We start from the raw sequence: 24,015 nt of genomic DNA on the forward strand, positions 1-24,015 counted from the left end.
TAAGCTGTTGCTGCATTTTAGAAGGTGTAATCTGTTGCTCTTCTTAGGACGTGAGAATTCTCAGGGTTTTGGGTTTTTTCCCCTTCCTTACAAATGCTATTTACAGTAACTGTTTACATAAGAATGAATGTAGCTTTGAATATATTACTACTAGGTTTTGAACATTCGCATTTTCCCACGTGCTCCTTGGGTCTGAGTGTTTTCATCTCCTCAGTTTTACCACTGTTGGCTGTCCTAAAAAGTACGAAATTCCTTCAGATCGCCACTCTCCACCTGTCAGTGCAGGTTATTACTGTCAGGCTTTCCATAGATGCCGGTGTGTTCATGCAAACCATCTAACCATTGATGCAAAGCCGGGAGGTTAGAACTGTTTCCTCGGCCAGGTTAGTACCTGTATGAGATTGTTCATACCTGAGAACATCTCCTGAGGTAATCAAGCGCGGGAAGGCACAAGTCTGTAGATGCAGATCCTGATCCTGGCACACAGTCACCCATCTCCTTACAATCTACTTCCCCTGGGGACAGGAAAGGCAGCATCAGGAAGGACAGAAGAGAAACAAAAACAGCATTAGTTTTCCTTTTTCATTCAGTTGTGCGCTAATGTCTGAACAGAATCCAGAAAACATCCTTTGTTTGATCTTATTAGATCCATGATTCTCCATCATGGATCACATGAATCACCCCATGATTCTCATACAAACAATACAGTAATAGTGGTCACAGCGTATACATGGATTTTTAGATGAATAAATGCTTTAATAAATACACACCTGTTTAATAACTCTTTTGTAGGGCCTTTGGGAGTTCTTATAATAATACCTTGTAGTCATCTGTCATATTGACCCCACTCCACTTTTTTCCATGGGTGTATAATTACTTGCTCATATTCACCCTTTGCTCAGTTAATATACTAATTTTTTTCTATTAATTTGCATGCCACTGCCCTGGAAAATTCCACTACCACAAGTTCTTCCTTCTACCGTAAACAATTTTATATTTTATGCTACAATATTTCCTTCTGTTGCCTAATTCAGGTGTCAAGTTCTCACTGTTTCAACACTACGATATCCTCCGGCGCTAGTGTCTCAATATCACAGATGTTACGAACTCTGTGGCACCATCACACTCCTACCTTTAGGTCAGCTTCACTAAGTGCATTAAATAAGCAGATCAGCTCCGAGCCATCCTGTTGCAGAGTTCCTGCCTGGATAACTCCATGCACTCCAGTTTTTTCCCTGTCCGCACAGTCTGTTTTCTGCCCCTCTCAGCCAATGTTCTGCCCACCCTAGAATACTTGGCTCATAACCATTTTTCCAGTTTAGCCAAATACTTTCCATTCAGTGACAAATTTGAAGCTTTACTAAATGCCTATATACATGAACATTTTATTGCCTTAAAAGCTACTCCTCTCATAAAAACCACAAGATAAATATGAAATCCTTTTATTAAATCCTACTTTATTGTCCTTTCACTACATTATTGCTTTTTCTATGCCCTTAATTATTCCCTCCATAATGTATTTTAAAGTCTGTCTGCTGTTGAGATATGCCAAGTCAGCCAATGAAGTTTGAAACCTTTAGCTTTATGTTAAAATGCACATAAACGGTAGTATATTTGCTACTGCTCATCACTGAAGTATCCCATAGTCCTGCTCCTTTAGTACAAAAAAAGATCTTGCTTTTTGATGTGTAACCATGAAGGGGACAAACTTATCTCATGAAGGTAAGAAACCTAAAGAAATGTAAGACAGGCTTTTAAATTCTCCAGAAGGAACATGAGTTCCCTCTACTGGTACTGGACATGCATCACGAGCTGAATTCTGTCCCCATTGAAATTGATGGTGAAATAGCTTCATAAAATGAGAGTAACATGAAAGACTAGGTCTGGTGCGGTTAGCTGCTTCATTTAAATCAAAGGGAGTCGCTTACAGACCTTGATACCGCTGTGAATCAATATACCTATATTAAAAAAAAAAGCCACACTTTGCCCCATAAGAAGTTTTGCAATTTACATAAGAAAAAAAAATATCATTGCCACAGTTCAATGAAAAATGTCAAATGCTAATGATCAAGGCAAGCCAGAGAACACGGACGTGGGGGCAGAATGACCCAACGCCATTTGCCTTTGTTCTGCAGTCTGATGAAGTACCACAGTTGCTCTGCAGTGTCACCTTGACTTGACATGCCTGGTCTCCACTGCCCTCAGTAACACAACGAACAAACTAGTTATGGGGACAGAGTGGTGTTAGTTGCAATGCTCATGATCGCCCTGAAGGTTCAGCAGGTTTTCAGCATTGCATATACCAAATTACTGCTGCTGTGGTGGGAAAGAGTAGAAAGGAGCCACGTGGCTTTGACTGCTGAATGTAAAACATAACCTGTTCTGTTGCAGACAATCCATGCTGCCACTGCACAATGCCAGGCCATTTCTGCAACATTCTGTTGGTTCTTTTAAATCTAAATTAATATAAGCAAGTCCTGATACAAATTTAGATCAAACGAAGCAGATATTTAATACTGAGATGCATCTTTGCTGCTATAACAACTTGAAAAATGGATGGTATTAAAAATGTTTCTGAAATAATCCCTTGGTCTTGGATTTTATTTTATTTTTCTACAGCATTCTGGACTCAATTTCTTCACTCCCTCTCTCTTCCCTACCATACCATTACATAACTTAATTCTCCTCTTCTGTAGGATCAAGTTTGGCATAACATGACTTAATAGGATAAAAGGAAAATAAATATATTTACCCAGTCCTTTGACAAACTTCATAAGGCACATAATATAACTGGTGGCAGCATTGGCAAAGACCTGGATGCTGTCTGTGTTTAGAAATGCTTCAAAGACATCAAACACCGGAGCTTGGCGTTTCCCTGTGGAAATAATAAGATGAGAACTCTTCCCCATCCCCCATAAAGGTGATTTTCCAACAGTTTTTCAACAATTTAACTGAATCTGTAGAATCTCTCCTCTTCTGGGCAGACACAGAAATGATCTTAGAAATAAAACCTTCTCTTGCTCCTGAGGCAACTTGTGTAGCCGTCCACAGGATGTCATACAGACTCCCTCCTTCACCTTATCTATGAAAAATGTTAGCTTATACATGCCGAAATGGTAAAAGCAGGTTTGAGCTCTTGAACTCAGCTCAGTAGCTAATGCTTCTGTTCGGTGGAGGTTTCTGGTTTAGTTCTTGTTAACTGTCAAGATGACAGCAGTCACACGGAAAACTATTCAGACTATACAGTAACAAAATTTTGCCTTGCTTTTCCCAAGTAGATTATCAGTCTTCAAAAGCTGATAATTTTGAAGCTTATCAAAATGCATTTTGCCATCAATCCTAACAGATCTGAAAGACCAAATTTAGGAGGAAAACCATATCCCTTACACATGACTTGTAACATTAAAAAAACCCTTCTAATGCAGCAAAAGGACAGATTAAAGTGTTTTTCCTATATTACCCAGTTTCCATAGAAGCAAACATCTCTGGCAGAGATGCAGAATCATTCCTACAGCAAACATGGTTTGTAATAGCGCTAGCAATTTGAAGCCCTGTGATTAAGTGCCTGGACAAGCACTTGCCGAGATTATCACACTAATTTACCCTGCCATGCCTATTTACAAGAAGGGCAGGAAGGAGGATCCAGGGAACTACAGGCCTGTCAGTCTGACCTTGGTGCTGGGGAAGGTTATGGAGCAGATTACCTTGAGTGCCACCATGTAGCACGTACAGGACAACCAGATGATCAGGCCCAGACAGCATGGGTTTATGAAAGGCAGGTCTTGCTGGACTAACCTTATCTCCTTCTATGACAAGGTGACCTGCTTAGTGGTTGAGGGAAAGGCTGTGGATGTTTGTCTACCTACACTTTAGTAAAGTTTGACACCATTTCACACAGCATTCTCCTGGAGAAACTGTCTGCTCATGGCTTGGACAGGCGTACTCTTCACTGGGTAAAAAACTGGCTGGGGGTCTGGTCCCAAAGAGTGGTGGTGAATGGAGTTAAATTCAGTTGGTGGTCAGTCAAAAGTGGTGTTCCCCAGGACTCAGTATTGGGGCCTGTCGGTCTCTTCTCACAAGTAACAGGCAATAGGGCAAGAGGAAATGGCTTCGAGTTGCACCAGGAGAGGTTTAGGTTGGATATTAGGAAAAATTTCTTCACCGAAAGGGTTGTCAAGCGCTGGAACAGGCTGCCCAGAGAAGTTGTTCAAGTCACAGTCACCATACCTGGAGGTACTTAAAAGACATGTAGGTGTGGTGCTGAGGGACAAAGTTTAGTGGTGGACTTGGCAGTGCTAGGTTAATAGTTGGACTCAATAATCTTAAAGGTCTTTTTCAACCTAAATGATTCTATGATGATGTATAAGAGCAATAGCCTTCACATAGTAAGAAAGCCAGTCCACATGAGACGTGCTGGCTGTATACAGCATGCTTTCCTTTCTCTAGCAGGACATTGACAAGGGCCCAGCCAAGCTCACTAGTCCTGCACTACTGTTTTGCTCAAAACTATTCAAGTAGGCTTGAAGTATTTCTTTCTCATTCTATTTATCTGCCAGAATCTGGAGGATAAAAAGTCAGAACAATACCTCTGCTTTCCCTCCCACCACAACTAATAAAACAGATACTTCAGTACAGTCATAGAGTCAGAGGCACTGCTAAGTGCCACTGTTCAGGTAGGGCATTTAAATATATTGAGTTAGTTATTGTGTCCCCAAGGAATACACCAGGGAAACAAAAGCACATATGAAACAGTCAGTGCAGTATGTCCTTACCCATAGAGTATTCTCCTACAAGGTACTCTTTAACCTCTGACTTGCTGCTGCTGTGAACTGTTTCCAGGGCACTGAACAGGGGTCTCCATCCTGACTGGATCTGGGTAGAACACATTTCCACCAACTCTCCTATAGAGGTGACCACCTGCAGACAGTGCAGGAGAGGTTAAAAGAATAAAACAAAAAACCAGAACTAATACATAGATGGACCATTAGAAGGAATGAGGATGGCTTTAAACACATTCCTGGATTTCACTATGTCAGTCTAGACTAACTTTTTTTTTTTTTAAATAATATAAAAGTTTTATTTAATTGCTTTAAAGCCAGGTATACTGTCTCTGTGCTCTACCACAATGCCAGCTTAGGTAGGCAGATTCCTTGAAGATGATTAAGGGGCACCATTTGAAGGCAATTTGGGAAACACTCTCAAATGGACCAAGTGCACTCGGGAGACTATCCTTCTTATGGGCATGGTAGGCCAGATACAGACACCCTGATCACAGATGACTTGCCTGGTCTTGGACATCCTCATCACACAGCTCTAGTTGCATGATACGCTCAAAGGGGCGGAAAAGCGCCTCATTAAAATGAAAATGAGAAGGCTCATTCCAGTCCATCAGCACTTCAGTGAGGATGTCATGGATGAAGGAGACAGCCTTCCGGGACACGTGTCTCTCCTTATGACAGGCAGCCTGCAGGGAAAGGAAGAGTATTAGAGTTTGTCCAAGCAAAAAATTTGCTTTTAGTAAGACAATTTTAAGGGAGATAATCTCTTCATGCTGCTGAACCCTAAAAATGGCTTCACCACTAACGTGACTACGGATCCCACTGCAATGAAAATGGGAGAGTACTGCCATGGAAACAGATGACTGAGACTCTGAGCTGCCTGAAGTCCCACAAATGCCTGAAGGTTTGCTGTCAATTCAAAAAGCACAGAGCTAAAAATAAATAAATAATAAACCCCACAGAACAGAAGTAATTTCAAATATCCTTTGTTTCTACCATGTGACCATTTTTCCTTTCGAAAAAGAAGTTTCTGCATATATTCACCATACCTATCTATGCATGACCAAATGTCACTTTATATTTGGCTATTTATGGAACTTAAAAGTGATGGGAGCCTTCTCACTTTGGAAGAGCTATTAAAAAATAAACCACCAGTGAATCTGGATATAAAGATACTGTTTTGAGCAACTATGCAGGTTATGCTGAATTATGTCCTTTCCCTGATGTTGCTCCTTCCTAGTAATGCCATCATCTGCACTGAAGTCAACCAAAAAGACTGCCCAGCCCTGCAATCTAAAAACATGGAAGATACTTGAGTTTAAACTGGCTTGGGACCTTAAAACGCTTAAAAGTGTTCAAAACATGAAAAGCAATTAAAGTGGTCTCAGGCTGGCATCCAAAGGCAAGTGAGACACTAGTTTTCAAGATAAAGGGCTGTCAAAGGATACAACAAAACTCTTCTCTGCTATTTCTACTTCACTTAGTGGGATTCCGCAGAGACTCCCCAATGCCTGAACTCTGCTGTGAGATAGTCCACACATTTTCTTGAGTCAATGAAATGAAGGACTATGGCAATTTACTGAACAGCCCATCTTAAAACTCTGGAGAAGCATGCTCCCAATAAACCTGGGCACATGACACCCCATACCTCACCAACAGGAAGAATGGAAGTACTGCACGTTTACTCATACTAATGATACAAATCAAAAAGCTCTGAGAAGCCAAGACGCCAGCATGTCACCAGATAAGACTGCAAGTTTGGTTGAGGAAAGGTTATTGGTTATGACTGAAATCCATTATGTGGCTGCTACTGGCATGCCACTGACCAGGCTTCACAAGGAAGGAGAAGGAAAGGGAAAAATGTCATCATCTTCCCAGTTCAGCTGGCTGTATGTGGGAAAAGAAAGCCTGCATTCTTTTATGGGAAGAACTGCAAGGATGCAGACCTTGACTGGCAAAACAGGCAAATGGAGGAGTTACTTGTAACCTCTTAGGGTGGTTTCAGTTTTCTCACCACAGACAGACAGGAAGTATCATATTGCAAAAATCCAACACGCCATCCCTGGACCTGCCCGTTTCAGTTATTTAAAAGTGCGCTCTCAGTGGCAGTATTACAATATCTGACACAGTACATACAATATCCCAACAGGAGTGCAACCGGATTTGACAATATTGAGAGTTGATACACATTTTAAGAGCTATCAAACCTTCACCATCTTTTTCAGGTTTGTCATCTCTTGCACACGTTCCCATTTTCTCCCCCACTCCTACCTCTACAAGGTGAGGTGCCACCAGGCTCCAGCAGCGCATGAGGTGGAGCAATGGACGAGATTTACTCCTTACAATTCTGAGCATGGCATCACCAAGTCGGAACAAGTGAAGTGCACTTCTCCTGTCCTGGGTAGATTTTACTTCACCTGAAAGAAAGTAAAAGAAAATAAATGGAAGGGAAGTAACAGCAGCTCCTCCATCTCTAGATGTTTAAATTGGAATTTAAATCAGGATAGACATTATTAGTATTAACTTGAGGCTGGGGGAGAAGGGGAAAGGGGGGAGGGAAAAAAAAAAGAAAAAAGAAAAAATCAGTGTAAAACACAGCCTATGCTTGTGTAGGTAAGAGAGCAGGAGATGGACCCAAGTTTGAAGAACAACTTTAATTTGATTTAAGTTATCAATTTTTTGGGAAACATTTTAAAAACAAAGTCTTAGAGAAGTAGTGCAGAAAAGTTAAGCAAGGAGCTAAATAATTGATATTAAGACCCAAAATAGTAGTTGGAAAAACTTTTGGTGACATCTACAGGGGAAAATATAAACTGAAAATTATTTAGTTTTAGTTTGTCCTTTTGTATTTCTTATCAAGCAAAGGATGTGAAGCAAAGAATGTGAGAAAATGCTTTTCTGTTCCCCAGCCAGTAATAGTCATTATTTCCTATTGAAAGGGATTAATCTTTTGTTGCTTTTACATTTGGAAGGACACTTCATTCTCTTATTTAAAATACGCTGGTGCTTTTATCTCTAATAAAATATGTCATTAGGGGGCATACCACTTTTAATATATATAAAAAAAATGCAATTGATTGCTTTATCCTAATTTTAGCTTCATTATTACTGACTACTGTTGATTGACTGCTAAATACATGATAAGAGGGTCACCATTTATTAAAAATAAAGTAATTAATGTTGAGGCCTGAAGACAAGCAAGAGCAAAAAATGAACAACTTGAAGTGTCACACTGAGAAAATGAGTAGCAGCACTTCAGGGAGAGGAGAAAACGACTACATTTGAGACATATACCAGATAAAATCCACGTCTGCCACAGGACAGAGCAGGGCCCATATAACTAATGTAACTTCTAAAGGCACCGTACAAATTTAAGTGAAAGATCTTCCTTTGGGTCCAATTCTTCTGCTCTATTTGAGACGGTGATGGAAATGACAATTTACAAGCTTTGTACTGTAAGGTATACGCTCCACTCTGCTGGGGAAGAGCAAGCAGGACAAATCCCACTGCTTTATCTGACATTCTTCAGTTCTGTGCTTTGTTTGCTGTTGCCCATTTTCTGAATACTTCTGAGGTTATCCCACTGCCAAACGTCTAGCCTAAATCCACTGTCTTAGGTATATGTTCACCCAATTTCCTTACTGGATTGGGCTCCAAAATGGAGCTGTGATTAAATATTTGTGGATAATTAACACAAGTCCAAGAATCAAAGGAATGTCCTCTGAAGTGTTTCATAGCAGGTGTGGATGTGGTCCCTGTCCAAAAAAAGTGCTCAACTTTTTCTATAGACTTTGAATTTCTCCTACAGAAAGATCTTATTAGACTAAGTACTGTGCTTTATTTATACCTAGGAATTCAACTGGAAAAATTAAAACTATAAGACTACAAAGCAAGTCTTGTGTGCAACACAGTTGTATACGAAACACAGCACTCTGTAAGGGATCTTCAGGTGATTTACCTGGCATTGCTAGGGAGTAATCAACTGTATCTGTGACCGAATGGAAAAGCTGGGCCTGAGAAGCCTTCTTGAGCTGGTAAAGGAAACCTGCCAGCGCCATCAAGTTTAACTTGTCAGCGGCATCTTCAAAGAGCCTGTGAGTAAAAGAACAAAATCTAATTGAAAACTTAATGAGATGCAGACTTAACTGTGTATCTAAAACTCTTATCTGCACACAGCTGCTACATGTTGCCTTTGGTGACACACTGGGTTATTGAGGGCTTTTTCATTTATATAGTGCTACAGAAAGACTTTGATCCAGAAGCCTTATTAATTGATAGGTGGAAAGTAGAGCGATGTAGGAGCAATCAGAACCTTTCCAAGATTCAACTGCGGTACTAAAACAAAAAGTCACTTTTTTGAGGAATCAACTCTTGCCCGTTACTGTATTTTAATGCTACAAGCAGCTCATAAACAAGTAATCGAAAAATCAGTGAGACTATTCCCAGTCCTCACAACATAGATCATCATAGCTTCACTGACTATAGAGTTACACCAGTTTGCTTCATCTGAAGTTACAGGCCCTTACATGAAAAACAAATTAATTCAAGTCTTAAACCTAAAGTTACTGTACCTGAATTGATGTTTAGGAATATAAACAAGAGTTGTTATTTTCAGCTGCAATGAGCTCTTAAGATTTAAGAGTTAAAACCTGCACCCTTAAAGCAGTAAACTTATGCTTACATAGGAGGTAGGTTCCACAGAGATCACAGTGAAATTCCACATGGTGCTGCCACAAGTTGACACAAATATGATTTTCTGACATTGCTTTGCATGAAAAACTTTCTATAGTCCTGGGAAACGGGGACTGAGTCCTAATAACATCTGCACTGAAATATCAGTGCGGAAATCAAACCTGCAGCATTAAAATTAGAGTACTGCTATTCTCTAATCCTCAGAACTAAGTTGTGTTGTGAGGTTCCTGAATAAAAGGTACATTCCATGCACAGAGTAAAACTCCTACAAGCAGTGTTGGTATACATTACTTTTTCCTCCGAATTTACAAATAATGCCCTCCTATGGACAAAGAATGCAAAATGTCATCTGGGAAAAAAAAGGGGTATTAGAAGCATGCAGACCCGGGAAATTTTCAATTCTAGCCTGGACTGACAAAAGAATAGCAGAAATAGCACAAAAGTCTGTGACATATCAGTCTGCAGACCATGTTGTAGGGACGCTTAACCCAGACATTCTGTGACCATGCTTGGCGCCCTTTCCTCCTCCAGACACGTTGGGGAAGGCCGACAAGCTGTCCACGCAGTCCCGACAGCTGCTTTCTAACTGACACTGGTCTTGTCACTAAGTCCCTTCCCGTCAGGACAAGACACCCACTTATTTTGTCTGCTTTAATGGATGTAACAGATTAATTTACAAGCAAGCAATAAATACACCAGTCTCAGGATGCATTTGATTTACTTTTTACCTGTCAGCTTGCGTCGAGAGTGTGAGAACAGCCTTGGCAGCACTGGTCCCACACAGCAGGCTGCCTCCACGGAAGTCGAAAGCTCTGCCCTTACTGCTCTCCTTGATGAGCTCCTGGATAGAAACTGGCTGAATGACAGGATTGCTGCTGAGGGTGGCCTCCTGCTCAGGGGTCAGTGCCTGGGGAGACTCCCCAGGCTCAGAGTCTGGGTGCAGCCCTCCATGTGCCTGCTGTGACTGGGTGATGGTAAGGGAGGGCTGGGAAGCACCGTCGCTGAAGTGGGTGTGCTCCAGTGTGCCGATGTACTCACACACCCTGAGAACAAACAGGACAAGCAAAACATGAATAAAACCCCCAAAACAACAACTCCTCCCTTCCCTCACTAATCACCAGGCTCACTGAAGAGATGCTTGGGTCTGTACTTCAGAGGTGAATAAGAAGGATAGTGCAAGTACAGCCCTCGGCTGCCTCACAGCCCCACCACTGTGAGAAGCAGCTTACATGGAAACCCACTGCCAATTTGCAGGCATCAATTTCTACATCTAAACCAGATATGATGCACTGAACATTCTCCTCAAACCATAACCAGACAATCTCTAACTCTTAGACTATGTATAGGTAACCTGTCGTCTTAGATTCTTTGGCATCCTGTGTGCCTAGACAGCAAAAAGTTTAGTGGAGGTGCCTCAAAAGCCCATTTAGGTTCCTGGCTCTGCCACAGTCTTCTGGTAACTTTGAAGTTTCTAAGCACTGATTTTGTCTCTGAATAGTGGTGGAAAACAGCACTGTCTTTTCTCTCACAGCCACTGGCAGTTAATTCACTCTGACACTGTTTATACAGAACGCCCCCAGGGCATGGAAAGTCCTTTTTCTCAGTCCATTACTTTCAGGCAGCATGGTACAAATTCTGTTTCTGGTGCATACCTGAACACATGAGGCCAACAGTCCTGGTTGTGGCTTCCCATCTCCAGGCCCACGTTAAGGACTGCATCCATACACAAAACATGAGCAGTGTGCAGGCAGACTCCCTGCACTTTCCCCATCTGCTCCAGTTTCTGCTCCACTTTCTGTTTCACTGCACCATGAAAAATAAAAAAAACATTAGCTTCTCCAGCTTCTAAACAGACACCAGTTTGTATATAGGGTGATGGCAAAGATATACAGTCCAAAAGCTATAAAAGAACGTGGATTTTAGACAAAAAAACAAATCAGAGAAACCCATTTCTTCCTAATAAACGTAAGGCAGTTTTAAAATTAAAATTGTTTTTGACTGATCTTACATACATGGGGAAAAAAAAAAAAAAAAAATCAACGCCAGATTGACACCCTCCACCTCCAAATTCACATCTTGCTGCCCACAGAACAGATGCAGACTGCAAGTGATATCACATGTTTCTCTTTCAAGCTGGCTGGCTGGATATTTATTATTTTTACCAAAATCTCATTTTCTATGGAAAAAGAAGTTTTCAGATTTCTCATCTATTTCCATACAAAAGTTTCACCAAAGAGCTTTTGCTAACGGATACTCTTGTCAAAGCAAAACTAATCCTGGTCTGAACTACAAGCATTTGGACTTCATTCTTTTTCCCCGAGAATCTCTGAAAAGCTTATTTTTCATGCTGCCTTGGAACGGAAACCAATTTTGAAGCTTTGCAAGCTTTCATAGAACAGATCTGTTGGCCTCTGGCCACCACTACTGCCTCCTCTTTGGTTCAGCTGGCCAACTCGCCTCAGTCATAGCTAGCAGAGTGGTCAAAAACTAGTTTGTGCCCAGGCCTACTCAATTTTGTTTTCTCTACTCAGACATCAAATTCAAGTGCCAAGCAGGGCAATTTGTGCAACACTGTTTTGTTATGGGCTTCTTTCCATTAGATTCAGATGTCAACAGACACATTTCATATCCAACAGCCATTGGAGACAAAAATTGACTTTCCTGACTTCCAGTGGGTTTGAAGTAGTAGTTTAGAGATGCAGAACTTTTTACATGTTATACATATCTAATTTTTTTATTCCAGCTTCATTTAACATGATTCAGAAACAGTTTTAAGTATCTGATGATGACAGAAGACAACCAAGGATGTATACACAAGACAGGCAGAAGGACGCAAACTCAGCTTATATGACTACCCAACACTTTGAAAAAAATTATTGTTTCTCTGATGCCCTCTGGTTGTACTACTATCACAAGGATTAAAAAGTGCATATTTCAAAAAAGCTGTTGGCTTATCTATTGTTCCACTGATTTCAGTTCCAGATAAAATATAATTAGTGTGACATAATGTTAAGACTCTAGGACAGCAGGACATGTACTTTACATGCCTCTAGACATACAATCCATATGCTTACAAGTAAGCGGTGCACAGTAGTGGCATTCCCCTCTGTCCTTCTTCTATGAGTAGCGAAGTAATCACCAGTTGCATCTTTGCAGACAATATGAGATAACGTAGATAATTTAATCACATAGTTACCTTGAGCTATAGTATCACTGGCCTCTTGGATTTCTTTTTCTTCTTTCTCTTCCTGGACACAGGAGGCAGCAGCCATTTGTGCAAGAGCAGACGCACAGTTAGCAGCAACTCCTGTAAAGCAACAACACAACTACAGTTTAATCAGCGCTTCCTCCCCACTCCCGTGCAATCTCAACAACAGGTTGTGACAAGGTAAGTTGGCTGGATATGTCTATGCTGTAGGGCAGGTGAGCTCTATGGGGAGTCCTACAGTCTAGGTTCCTATCCAAGACTGGAACAGGATGCTGCTTTTCTCCCTCCCAAATTCCTTCAAGGAAAGTTACCGTCCTGTTCTGTGAGTCTGCCATGGCATCCCACGTGCGGCAGTACCTAGAGCACAGCTCAGCCGGGCTGCCCTCCTCAGTCCATCCAGGCTCACACAGATGGAGTCTTTCTCCTTTTGGTTCTGCTCCTTGGCTCCTTCTGCTCCCAAGATGAAGGCCAGCCCCTTGGAGCTGCCTGCCATGCGGCCAGTCAGTGGTGTGGACAAAGTGTCAATCAAGTTCTTCCAACAGCCGATTAAAAGGTATCGGGCAAAAGCAACTCCTGGAGTGAGAAATGCATTACTACTACTACTGGAAAATGACATAACAGCAGCTTTATCCTCAGCGGTAAAAAAAACCAAGTCATATTAGTCCTCTTCATGCTGGACTACCAATTCACGTGTAGGATGTACTGACATACTTCCCTCAACCCTTAAATTGTTGTTCTAAACCACAATTTATCTGAATATGCTTATGGTATGTAACAACCCACTGCTGGTAGAAACGCTTGTGCATATAATACAGTCTTAATACCTGCAACAACAGAATCGTCTGTCTTCCGGTTTTGGGAAAGTGGAGATTGAGCTGAAGCTGATGCCATCAATTGGCCACCAATTGCACTGCTTCCCAAGCCATCGATGTCTGACAGAATATTAAAAAACAACAACAGATTACTATTCAACACAGAGATGGTATAAGGAAAGCACCTCCTACTGGCTCTTTGTTCAAATAAGTACTAGCACTCATGACTTCTCAGGTATGCATTTTAGTTCTCTGGCAGGCTTCTGAAGCCTTGGCATAAACATGAGCTGTGGCATCTTATGCTTTGCCCAGTATAACCAAAATGTTCTTGAAGAAGGGAAATATCCCACTCTCAAAAGTGCCCGTACCGTACCGTATCGCCTCGCCACGCCCTGCCCCCCCCGACGTTACAGAGTCAACAGCAAAGATTTCATGGTATTTCTTACAGTTCAGATCTTCCCACGCCCTTAAATCTCCACATTTCTTAATATAACCTTTCAAATCTTGCTAAATCCTGTATCTAGATGTTCCCAAATCTCAGTCTGAGTCCTCAAGATGCGCTGGGATTCTATGTCTGAAATGTGATTTTTAGTAGACCTATGTAGGTTCAACCTCAAAAGAAATACAACCCTTTCTCCAACACAACAAAAGACCAGCTTCTCACAGAGAATTTAATGTTAGGGACGTCAGGTTGATTTCCTTTCTAGCAGTCCCTGTCTGTCACTTCTCCACATACTTCATGGCTATTGTTTTTCCAAAGTGTTTCTTTCAGCTTCTCAGCAAAATAGCTAAAAGCAACACTGAGCTCAATACAGTCAGCAAAAAACTTGCAGAGCACCGCTCTTTGATTACCAGTTAATGGCTCAGCAGAAACCAGTGTTCTCCCTGTATATACTGTTTTAATTACCTCCTTCTAACCATACAGTATACACATTCAAGCAAGCAGTGCATTTTATATCAATACAATTTCATAGCCATCCTGCCACCTTTCAGCTGATACCATTTGATTTTTCCCTCAAAGGAAGCTAAGGGTTATTTTTAAGCATTTGCTAGAGGTGCTCCAGGTTTTCAGCTCCTCTCTAGCGCCAGTTGGCATATCCCTGGCATAGCACAAATCTGAACCAAGGGGAGCCCAATCTGTGGTAGGCTTCCAGGATCAGACGCCACTATCTATATTTGTACTGCACCACAGGCACACTGAAATGGCTTTGCTATGACACCAAGAAAACAGCAGCCTTACCACTTATCATTAACAGGTACCAAGTCTACCAGAACTGAAGCTGACAGAATTAAGAGGTGCTTTGGTTCAGTGAACAAACCTACTGTCCCAGTCTCCCAGGGACAGCTGTTGTTAAACCCACGCCTCAAAACCTTTCTGTCCGATCCAAAACAAACACTCAAGTACCTGCCACAGTTAAGTCTGATTCCTTTTCTACTGGTAATTTTGTGAAACACCATATGTTGCGTGATGACATGCTGTTCTGTATGTAATGCAATGAAGCAGCATGCTATTGTACCTCACTTCAGACACGCATTTGGAAGTTAGCCTTGCCACCAGAACGTGGTACTGACCAGTCAGCATGGTGATAAGTGGAAGGCTGTGCTCTTCAGGGCTTCCCCAGTATCCAGCTTCCCCCAGCATGTTCCTTTCTAGTACCTGGTGGTACAGTTCTTCAACCCAGGCCTGGGAAAATACCATCAACACTCCGCTGGACTGGACCTGTTTCATGAACTCCTTCTGCAGGGAACCATAAAAGCCAGATTAAGACAACAGTAAGCCTACAGCACGAGCCTCAGCTCCTAGATCTACTCCTGAGCATAAAGAAATGCAGGAGTAGAGATGAAGTTATGCAAAGGTAAGAATTAACCGAGGATCGCAATGTGTCTCTATGGAAAATGACATGAACATGAAATGTTCCCTTCTTTTACTGCAGTTCATGCAAGATACAAATCACGACGACAGTTCTTGCACAGTGACAATGGCACATGCTGATCTCTGTTTCCACAAGGCTGGGGTAGGATCTCAGTTCCAATAAAAAGAAGCTGTGGCACCTAATGCTGCCTGTCCAGCAGTCAGGCCCTTCTGCATTGAACAGTCACCACAGATGAACTGGGGCCCAACTGGATATCCGAACAATTTTCAACAATACTCAGGTCATGCTCAGGCCTGCTGTGCACAGTGCTGCCCCTAGAGAAGGTTCTGAGACACAGATTTGCTCCCGCAGCTGCTGAAGAACATACCAGAACTGATGTTAAAACCCACTTGTTTTTGAGGTCTTCTAGAATATAAATTCTCTTATATCGGAAAAGATGGCAATAATGGTACATTTTGACAGAATTTTTTTGGTTTTCATTTTTTTCCATATATCACTGATTTTTTTTTAGTTTTAGGAAAACTCTGAAATGACTTCGCTTGGGCAACTTAGTTGAAAAACATAGATTCATGTCTTACAACTCTAGCAGCCTTCAAAACAATTTTTAAAAAGCCCGAGAAGCTGAGGAATCCCAGGTCCCACAAAAATCATCAGTTCATATTGCTAAAACCTAATTATTTTTCACTCTAACTTCTCATGTCTTCATCTGCATAAATACAAATCAACTATTAAGCAAAATGTTTGTCATTATACTCAAAAGTAGTTGCAAGATGAAGGTATGTCCCTTGATAATGTGCACAAACAATACTTGCTGCATCACACAATGCTAATGAAGATCAGTTCTGAAGACAGAGTATCTGTCAAAATGACTGCTACTTTAATGATGATCAGTAAGCAGTATTAAATTCCTCCCCCGAATTACAGAGAAGCTGTGTAATTCAGATGCATGACATTTATCATGCAAGATTCATGAGCAGCTTGGAGAACGCTTCATTTGCAATTATTATTTCTCACTTAGCAAGCAGCCTGAAGGCTTTATGTGTGGGCTGTTTTAATGTGAAAGGAAGCAAAATCATTTTTCTTTTTTTAACAATTTTCTCATATTCCCCAACTCACCAGCAACACAGGGGCTTGGGCAGGCTTCTTTCTGTAGTAATCAGAGTTGGCCAATTTTAGGTTGAGCAGCAGAGTGTAATGTGAGACCATGTAGAGACTGTCTGCGTTCATCAGAGTCTGGAAGCTGAAATTTAGGTTTCCCTCAAATCCTGGTGAGTGCATCATACCTAACAAAAACACCATGTGAGCTCTCACATTTTACACAGATTTTGCCTGGAAAAAAAAAATCAGAAACTAACCCTAGCATTTCAGCAGCAACAGATTGCTAGAATAGTCAATGATTCATCAGTAGAAATTACTCTACTAAATACTTTTCTGTTCCCTATTCTAGTGTAAGTACTCCATCTAGAATACGGTGCTGCAAGGTAAACTGAACACTCCAGTCACAGTCCAGCAAAGCAACACGCTAAATCCAAAATACACAAGGAGCACTAGCATTCATTGGGATGACTGCCAGGTACAAAGCAAAGGGCAGGATACATCTGCAAGCCAACTGGAAAGGTGAGGTGGGAGGGGGGCGGAGGCAAAGCCTTTGTACTTAACTGAGCGTACATTGCACCAAATGGTGCTAATGAGGGTGACAGCCCTTTTAACTCCCCAGTAAATCTGTCCTGGCTAAGTGAGTTGTTGGATGGGAACTGGAGTGCTCAGCACCTTGCACGATCAGGCTGTAATTACCATTTTCTCCGTGGCCTAGAGGTATGTGGACAAATATTTGGGGCCGAGATGGCTGGAACTCGTTACAACTCCAAGCCCTGTTTAGCTCATACAAGACCTGATTTCTAGATAGCTGAGCATTTGCAGCTCTGTCAGACCCTTAAGCCACGTGTAAGCGCTCAGTACTCCTGAAAACACTATTTGTATGCAAGGACAGCATGCCCAGCGGCACAATCCCTTCTTCCCAGGTAGGATGGATGGCACATACATTTTCCTCTGAGTTAGCTGACCTACTGGTAGAAAAGCATAAATCAAGTATGAGCAATACCTAATTGAATCCCTATGATCTGTTCTTTCAGCCATGAAAAAATAGAAATATTAGATGCCCCACATGACCCACAATATTTCATGGTTTTCACATCAACTGTGAAATCCATTCATATAATGTCAATTAGGGAGGATTGCAGAGTAAGCTTTATCCTAGAGGAAGGTTTGAAATGAAACAAAAAAACAGCTTCCAAGGTTAGTTACATGGCAAAGCAAAGCTGTGTCATTTGTTAACTGCTGCAGTGGTTTACTGTGAATATATTCCTCCCACCATCAAGTTCATGCCTCTTCTTAGACAAAATACAACAAACCATTTACATTAAAAAAAATAAAATAAATCCACACACAGAAAAGAAGCAAATGTTTTTCTTGCCTCGTGAGGGTTTGAAAGCTCTGTGCTGCTGCCTTCTTGGACTTTCCACTGTCGTCACTTTGGGGGCGTGGATAAGGTGAGTAACTGTTTGAGGGCGGATTTAGAAAGAGAGTAACTGTTCCAGGGTGGGTCTTAAAAATGAATAGCTGTTCAAGGGAGCAACCTTTGTGGAAGAGGGGTGATAGGGCAGGCCGCACACCATACCCACATGGGTCACCACGTGCTTGGGGTAGATTTCTCGTGATCAGTGTTAACAGAGGATCTTTACCTAGTACCAAAACTGCAATCACGTGCTTGAAAGTAGCTCCAGTGATTCCTTCATCAACTGAAGGCAAAGATGCTTCTTAACACTTTGTTGGATGGAGGATCATGATATTGATGTAGCTAGAATATATTGATTTGACGCCTTATCTCTCTTAAATACGTAACTTGGGGACTAGAATCTGCTAGAGCAATAAAAACCTCAAGGCAGAGAGGTATGTATAAAAAAAATAAAGCTCACTTTATTTTGCATTAAAATATTTTAAAAAAATGTGCAGCCTTCTATACAAGACTACAATTAAAAAGGAAGCTGTATAACTGCACATAAGAGTGACTACTACATAGTGGGTATGTATTCGAGCACCCAAAAGTGTTTTGGGAAACACTCAATGGTCCCTAATTTCTTCTAAAATATGGGAAAATAAACAACTGCATTTGAGAGATGCTGAGATTTCAAAAGCAGAAGATTAGCTGATGTGTAAACTTGCAATGATGCTTAACATAAAAACCCTGCCGCTAAAAGCTATGGAATCAAAACTGAAATGAGGTGCTAAAAATGTTTGCTATGATTATTCACACAATGGCACACAATTTTTAGAATTAATGCCTTAACTATTCTCATGAACTGTAGTGACATGTCCAAATTAAGAGACTACTGATCAACAACTTTAATTATAAAATCTGCCAGCTATAATAAACAATGAGGTTGGCATACTGTCTTAACAGAGGCAACAGTTCATTTAAACTGGCCACGTAAAAGGACGTCCTGAAAAAACTGCAAACTTAATGTTTTGTGCAAGTGAAGATAACGCTGCGAATTTTTAGATAATTTCTTATTTTTTAATATAGACATCACACCCCAGTGTCACTAAGGAATTTTTTGGCATTGGTTTTCTCTAGCAACAAGGAAGAACTTTCTAAGGGAAGATGAAAACTGTAGATTAGGAAGGCTTTTAACCAACTGACTTCCAAATCTTTGTTTCACTATAACTCTGCTTAGCTGATTTCACTTTTTCCGTGCTTATACTCCCATGCCAGTGCCTCAGATTCCTACCTCCTTTAATTGCTTTTCAATTCTATGAAAACACAGTAATATTACAATACTATTTAAAGACCTAGCTTGTAGGAAAGACTACTAAATTGTAGCTAATGTATTTTTCCCCCAAAGTGTAAGAAAATTTGAAAAATGAAACAAAGCAGTTAAATAAGGTCTCTCAGAAACAACAAAAAAAAATACTGCTTCTGTACTGGCTGGTCTCAGAACTGCACCTGTCTCTCTTCTCAACTCGAATCTTTAACAATACTCAAGTTTCCTAATGTACTCTTCAGGAGTTATACGTGAATAGATGTTGTACATACAAGGTGTAGGACCAGTTCCTCTAAATTCATCATGTAATTTGGGCTTTGAATTGTTGGTGCTAACAAAGGCGTGCTGAAGTAAGGACTCAAGCATTGCCTATAGAGGCAGATCAGACTGATGTCTTGGAAGCTCTCCAGGGGAAATTCCTGCTCCCAGACGTATGTTTTGACTTTAGTAAGGCTCTCTCTCTACAGGTCTTCGAACTCACGCCTTTCCCACCTACACGGGAACACAAGTCCTCACCTCAGGAGCACTGATGGACTTTTGCTTAAGATCTGAGGTACAAGTTAAGGGACTGTTTCAGCTGGATTGAGTCTCATTCCAGGTGTCCAACTGAAACATGAATTGCACAGATCTTGTGAGAGCACAAAATTACAACTCTGTAACAGCCACAGCCCTATGAAAACACCAGGATACCCCTTCCAAGCTATTTTAATACAGTAACTTACTACTGTATTTTTCCATGATTGGCATCTTGCCATGGGGGTGGCTTTCTTAGCAAAGTGAAAAGTCTTTCCTAACTCAATAGTCTAACTCCAAGACTTGGATATCTTTTTAAGAGAGATGTACAAACCAGAAATTATGGACTTAATGCCGAAATCAAGTGATATTCTTCCATCTTTCTCACTGTATTAGTCATACTGAATGACAACAAAAGCCACGTTTAGCCTTAAAATCTAGAAGTCTGCTAGATCTATCTCTTCCAACATTTTAAAATGTTCTAAAGGGATTTGATAGACAAAAGAGAAAAAAAGTGGTATACTCATTTGTGCACGAGGGAGCAGGTGCACAGAAGTTTGAGCTAGAGTTCCAGTCCTGGTCTTTTTCAGGAAAAAGAAACTCCTTGTGTCAGAAAGGATGCTTTTGAGCACCTCAATTAGGAGTGTAATTAATATTAATGTCTCCTTTAAGATATGTCCTTTCTGTGATATAATATGGCCAATGTTTCTTAAGAACATCATCTACCATCTTCCTGAGTTAGGGCTTATTGGGCAGCATTTAAACCAAGTATGAGGAATATCAGCTTATTCACCCAGCTTCATATCTAAATGATGCTGTATATAGATGATGGGAGGCATCCCTTCTGACTCTGTATGAGTTTAATGTGTGTGAGAGAGCACAAATGAATGAAGCAATGATTAGGAGAGGAGCAATAGGAAGGGCAGTTGTAGTGAATTAAGTTAAAGAAACAGAGAAACATATTTTAACAAACATTTCCACTTTGGACACTGTCAGGAAAAAGAAACCCTTCTAAATATATATATATATATTTAAACACATTTTAATTATACTATCAACAGGACAAACTAGCCTGTGCATGGCGTGGGTTTTTTTGACAGACCAAGTCAAGATCCCAAAGGTTCTAACCCTGAAAGAACTGCAGGTATTTAAATCTCTTAAAAGGTAAGATCTTTTACTATTTTTCACTTGATCTGGGCTTTGAGCTTTGCATTTCCTGTCATGATAGATAGCAGTATTAAGAAAAAGAAAAGAGTGAAGGTGAAGAGAGTCACTCCTCTTTTCTTATCCTATCCAGAGCTTACTGCTGTAGAATTTTTATAACCATCTTTGCAAGGCTGGCATTACTAATAGTAAAGCAGTGATGTACTAGGCTACTTAAATCTCTTTCAAAACAGGTGATGGTCCTCCCCAGAACCCTTTCATGCTAAGGGGCAATCCCAGCTTCTGTTTAATGACAGCACGTGCAGATCGTCTCAACAAATCTTCATAAATCTGTGAAGAGGTACCTTACTACAGAAAATTTGCTTTCTCTATTGACTGAGGACATAATCCAGAGCCTGTTAAGTGTCAATGGACTGACCTCCCTTTGAATGAGTGTCTGCATATTCAATTTGCTTTGCCCTAAATTAAATGTGCTGCTGTGGAGGAATGTGCTTCGTAAAGCACAAACCTCCTTATTCTGGATATGTTCTCTGAAGATGAAATCCTACAAGAGAATCTGTGTACAGTGCTGCCACAGCGTGCGTGCTGGTTAGACAGTAAATATATGCTTGCAAACCTGAGCAGAAGGTTGAAGAAAAGCTCTGCAGTGCTCCATCCACCTCCTCTATGCTGGGAAGAGCTATAAGCCGAGGTAGAAGAACTTCAAGTGACTGGATAAACAGCCGTGCACTGTGCTGGTCTGCTTCTTGGTTTTTCAGCAATTTCAAAGAGAGAGCAGCAGTACGTAAGGACCTGTGACCTGGACAATCCCGTGGTGTCTGCTCCTCATCAGCCAGGGAGCAATTGTCAGAGCCTATGTCCGAGACATCTGACCTGCCCGAGTCCTTCTCTGCTGCCATAGAATACTGATCGCATGAATCGAACTCAGTTCTAGAAAGGTCCTGGTCATCTACACTGAAGTTACTTTCACTGTATCTGGATCCATAGGACCGGGTCTTGCAATCAACTGATAAGAAATTAGTTATATCTGGATAGACTATGGTGTGGCTTCTCTGAACAACATCTGGCTGGTCAATGGTTTCTGACTCTGGTTCTCTGTAATGAATCTCTTTGCTTTCATGTCCAGCTGGAGATGGCAGTGAGTTTTTTTGACTTTCTGGATTATCCTCTGGAGTTGTCTGTCCCATATCCCCTTCCAAAGTGGTCTGACCAGTGTCTGTGGTAACACTAATGCTAATATCAGGACTCTTCTCATTTCCTGATTCCCAGGCAGGATTTTCTGAGGACAGGATGCGCCTCTGCCACCTAAAGTCAGCATCATTGATCTCCATGGAATCCCTGCTCGTCTCAGTCCCATCTTTCAATTCTTCTAAGCGCCGGAGCAGCAGCTGGATCTGCTCTTCACTAAGACCCCTCCCTTGGCTCAGCTCATCTAACGCTCCAAGCAGGGCAAAGACGCAGGACACTGAAGCATAACATGCTTCAATACCACCTTTGATGCATGCTTCTGTCATCCCATCCATGATACTACAATTAAAACAGAGGTTTTTTAAGTGATGAGCACATGTCACTATCATCCAATGCCATCCCTCCACAACCAGGAAAAAAAGAAGTGAAATTATCCTGTAAGACTACTCCTGAAAAAGACACGTAGTATTAAAACAAAGTATTAAGTCTCCCATGTGGACATGCCATTCTATAAAGGGAGTGCCAACCAGGGAAACAGTTACCATGCATTTGTACCAGCATGCACAGCAAGTTTTCCCTTACAGACAAGCACTTACACTGAAAAAAAATTCAACACCCAACTGAAGCTAAATTTAAAGCCATCTGTGTCCTGAAAATTATCTTATCTACAAGATATGATCTTCATAAGAACTAAGAATCCTTCTTGCTCAATCAGACAATGTTTAAATATTTGATTACCTCCTTTGACTTCATCTTGGAAATGCGCCTCTAAACAGTTATTTCTTTGCAAGGCTAGGGACCCAAACCTAAGCTGTAAACTAACATATTTGGGTATTTTGGCTAACTCCACAAGGTGGTTATCCATGCCTTTACAAACTGGCCCAGACTGACAACAAACCAGTAAGAGCTTTTGCCCCTCTTCCATTTTCACAGTTTATTTAACCAGGTTGATACCCTGGCCCATATTTGGGTATGCTTCTGAAGATACAACTGTTTAAGTGTCCTGTGTGCACAGGTTTAAGAGAGAAGAGACTAAAGGAGGAAACAAAGCATACAGCTTGAGAAGATCCAGATGGGACTTCCTTTTAGAAATAGACCTCTTCCTGGATTCTGACTCAGAAGAGCAGGGCCCTGCCAAATCACAAAGCCGCCGAGGACTGCCAAGTATCTGAAAGGAAAGGAAACAGAATTTAATAAAGGATTACCTAAGCATTATTTAAATACAACAAACGAGTCACAGTTCTATCAAGCCCTGGAACTTGGTGTAGCAGTACTGTAATTTCTCAGCAAAGGAAAACAGCACACTGATGTTCTACTTATTAAAGCTCCCTTTCCTCTTTTTAAAGGCAGAAAAGCAGATAGAGAAGAGCAGAATATTCAACAAGAATTACATATAGAATGCTCTCCAGTGCTTTACATTTTTGACTGAATATGTTTCAACCCAACTGCACGTAAGACAACAATTGCAAGATACAGCGCAAGTATCTTGCAATATATTGTATACCAAAGGGGGCCTTTCTCCTCAGTCACCCAGTTACAAAATGATAGAGCCATGCAAAACCATGCAAAGTGATTCCTTCTGACTCAGCCTGCTAGGTGGCATCCTGTTAATGCCCACCAGGAAATACAAGGACAAGGCTCTACAAACAAGACCATATTAATAAACAGAAAGAGGCAGCAGATATGTCCTGCAGGAAACACCACTAGACTGAGCTTTTCCTAAAACTTCAATTGTCATCTTGCACTTGTTTAAAATTAGAGAAAGACAAGTGCCAGGGTGACTGCTAGTTCAGACAACCCAGTGGGTGGCTGTGTGGTGGTAGGAGAAATCTTTAGACACAGAGCTGCCTAGGTATGCACAAGCGAGAACAAAAATCCCCTAAGACAGACCACTGTTACTACAAATTACGTAAGTTGCCTCGTGTTCCACAACATGAGAAGAAAGCCACGCATGTGAAATGGAAG

General features: G+C 41.2%; 1 protein-coding gene across 1 annotated transcript in view; it reads right to left on the bottom strand.

Annotated features, from left to right (window-relative positions):
• ARFGEF3 (ARFGEF family member 3) overlaps positions 1–24,015 on the bottom strand; it is a 94,880-nt gene that overhangs the window by 21,365 nt on the left and 49,500 nt on the right. Inside the window, exons 11-25 of the mRNA XM_054196945.1 lie at positions 23,106–23,218; positions 21,479–22,389; positions 16,481–16,647; positions 15,063–15,228; positions 13,503–13,610; positions 13,036–13,251; positions 12,667–12,777; positions 11,123–11,273; positions 10,199–10,513; positions 8,737–8,870; positions 7,050–7,195; positions 5,285–5,464; positions 4,773–4,917; positions 2,753–2,875; positions 412–515 (exon numbers count right to left, since the gene is read on the bottom strand). Coding sequence (XP_054052920.1) covers positions 412–515; positions 2,753–2,875; positions 4,773–4,917; positions 5,285–5,464; positions 7,050–7,195; positions 8,737–8,870; positions 10,199–10,513; positions 11,123–11,273; positions 12,667–12,777; positions 13,036–13,251; positions 13,503–13,610; positions 15,063–15,228; positions 16,481–16,647; positions 21,479–22,389; positions 23,106–23,218 — 3,090 coding nt within the window. The remainder of the gene's footprint in view (positions 1–411; positions 516–2,752; positions 2,876–4,772; positions 4,918–5,284; positions 5,465–7,049; positions 7,196–8,736; positions 8,871–10,198; positions 10,514–11,122; positions 11,274–12,666; positions 12,778–13,035; positions 13,252–13,502; positions 13,611–15,062; positions 15,229–16,480; positions 16,648–21,478; positions 22,390–23,105; positions 23,219–24,015) is intronic.

Source organism: Rissa tridactyla, chromosome 3 (assembly GCF_028500815.1).
Source record: "Rissa tridactyla isolate bRisTri1 chromosome 3, bRisTri1.patW.cur.20221130, whole genome shotgun sequence".
NCBI classification, from domain to species: Eukaryota; Metazoa; Chordata; class Aves; order Charadriiformes; family Laridae; genus Rissa; species Rissa tridactyla.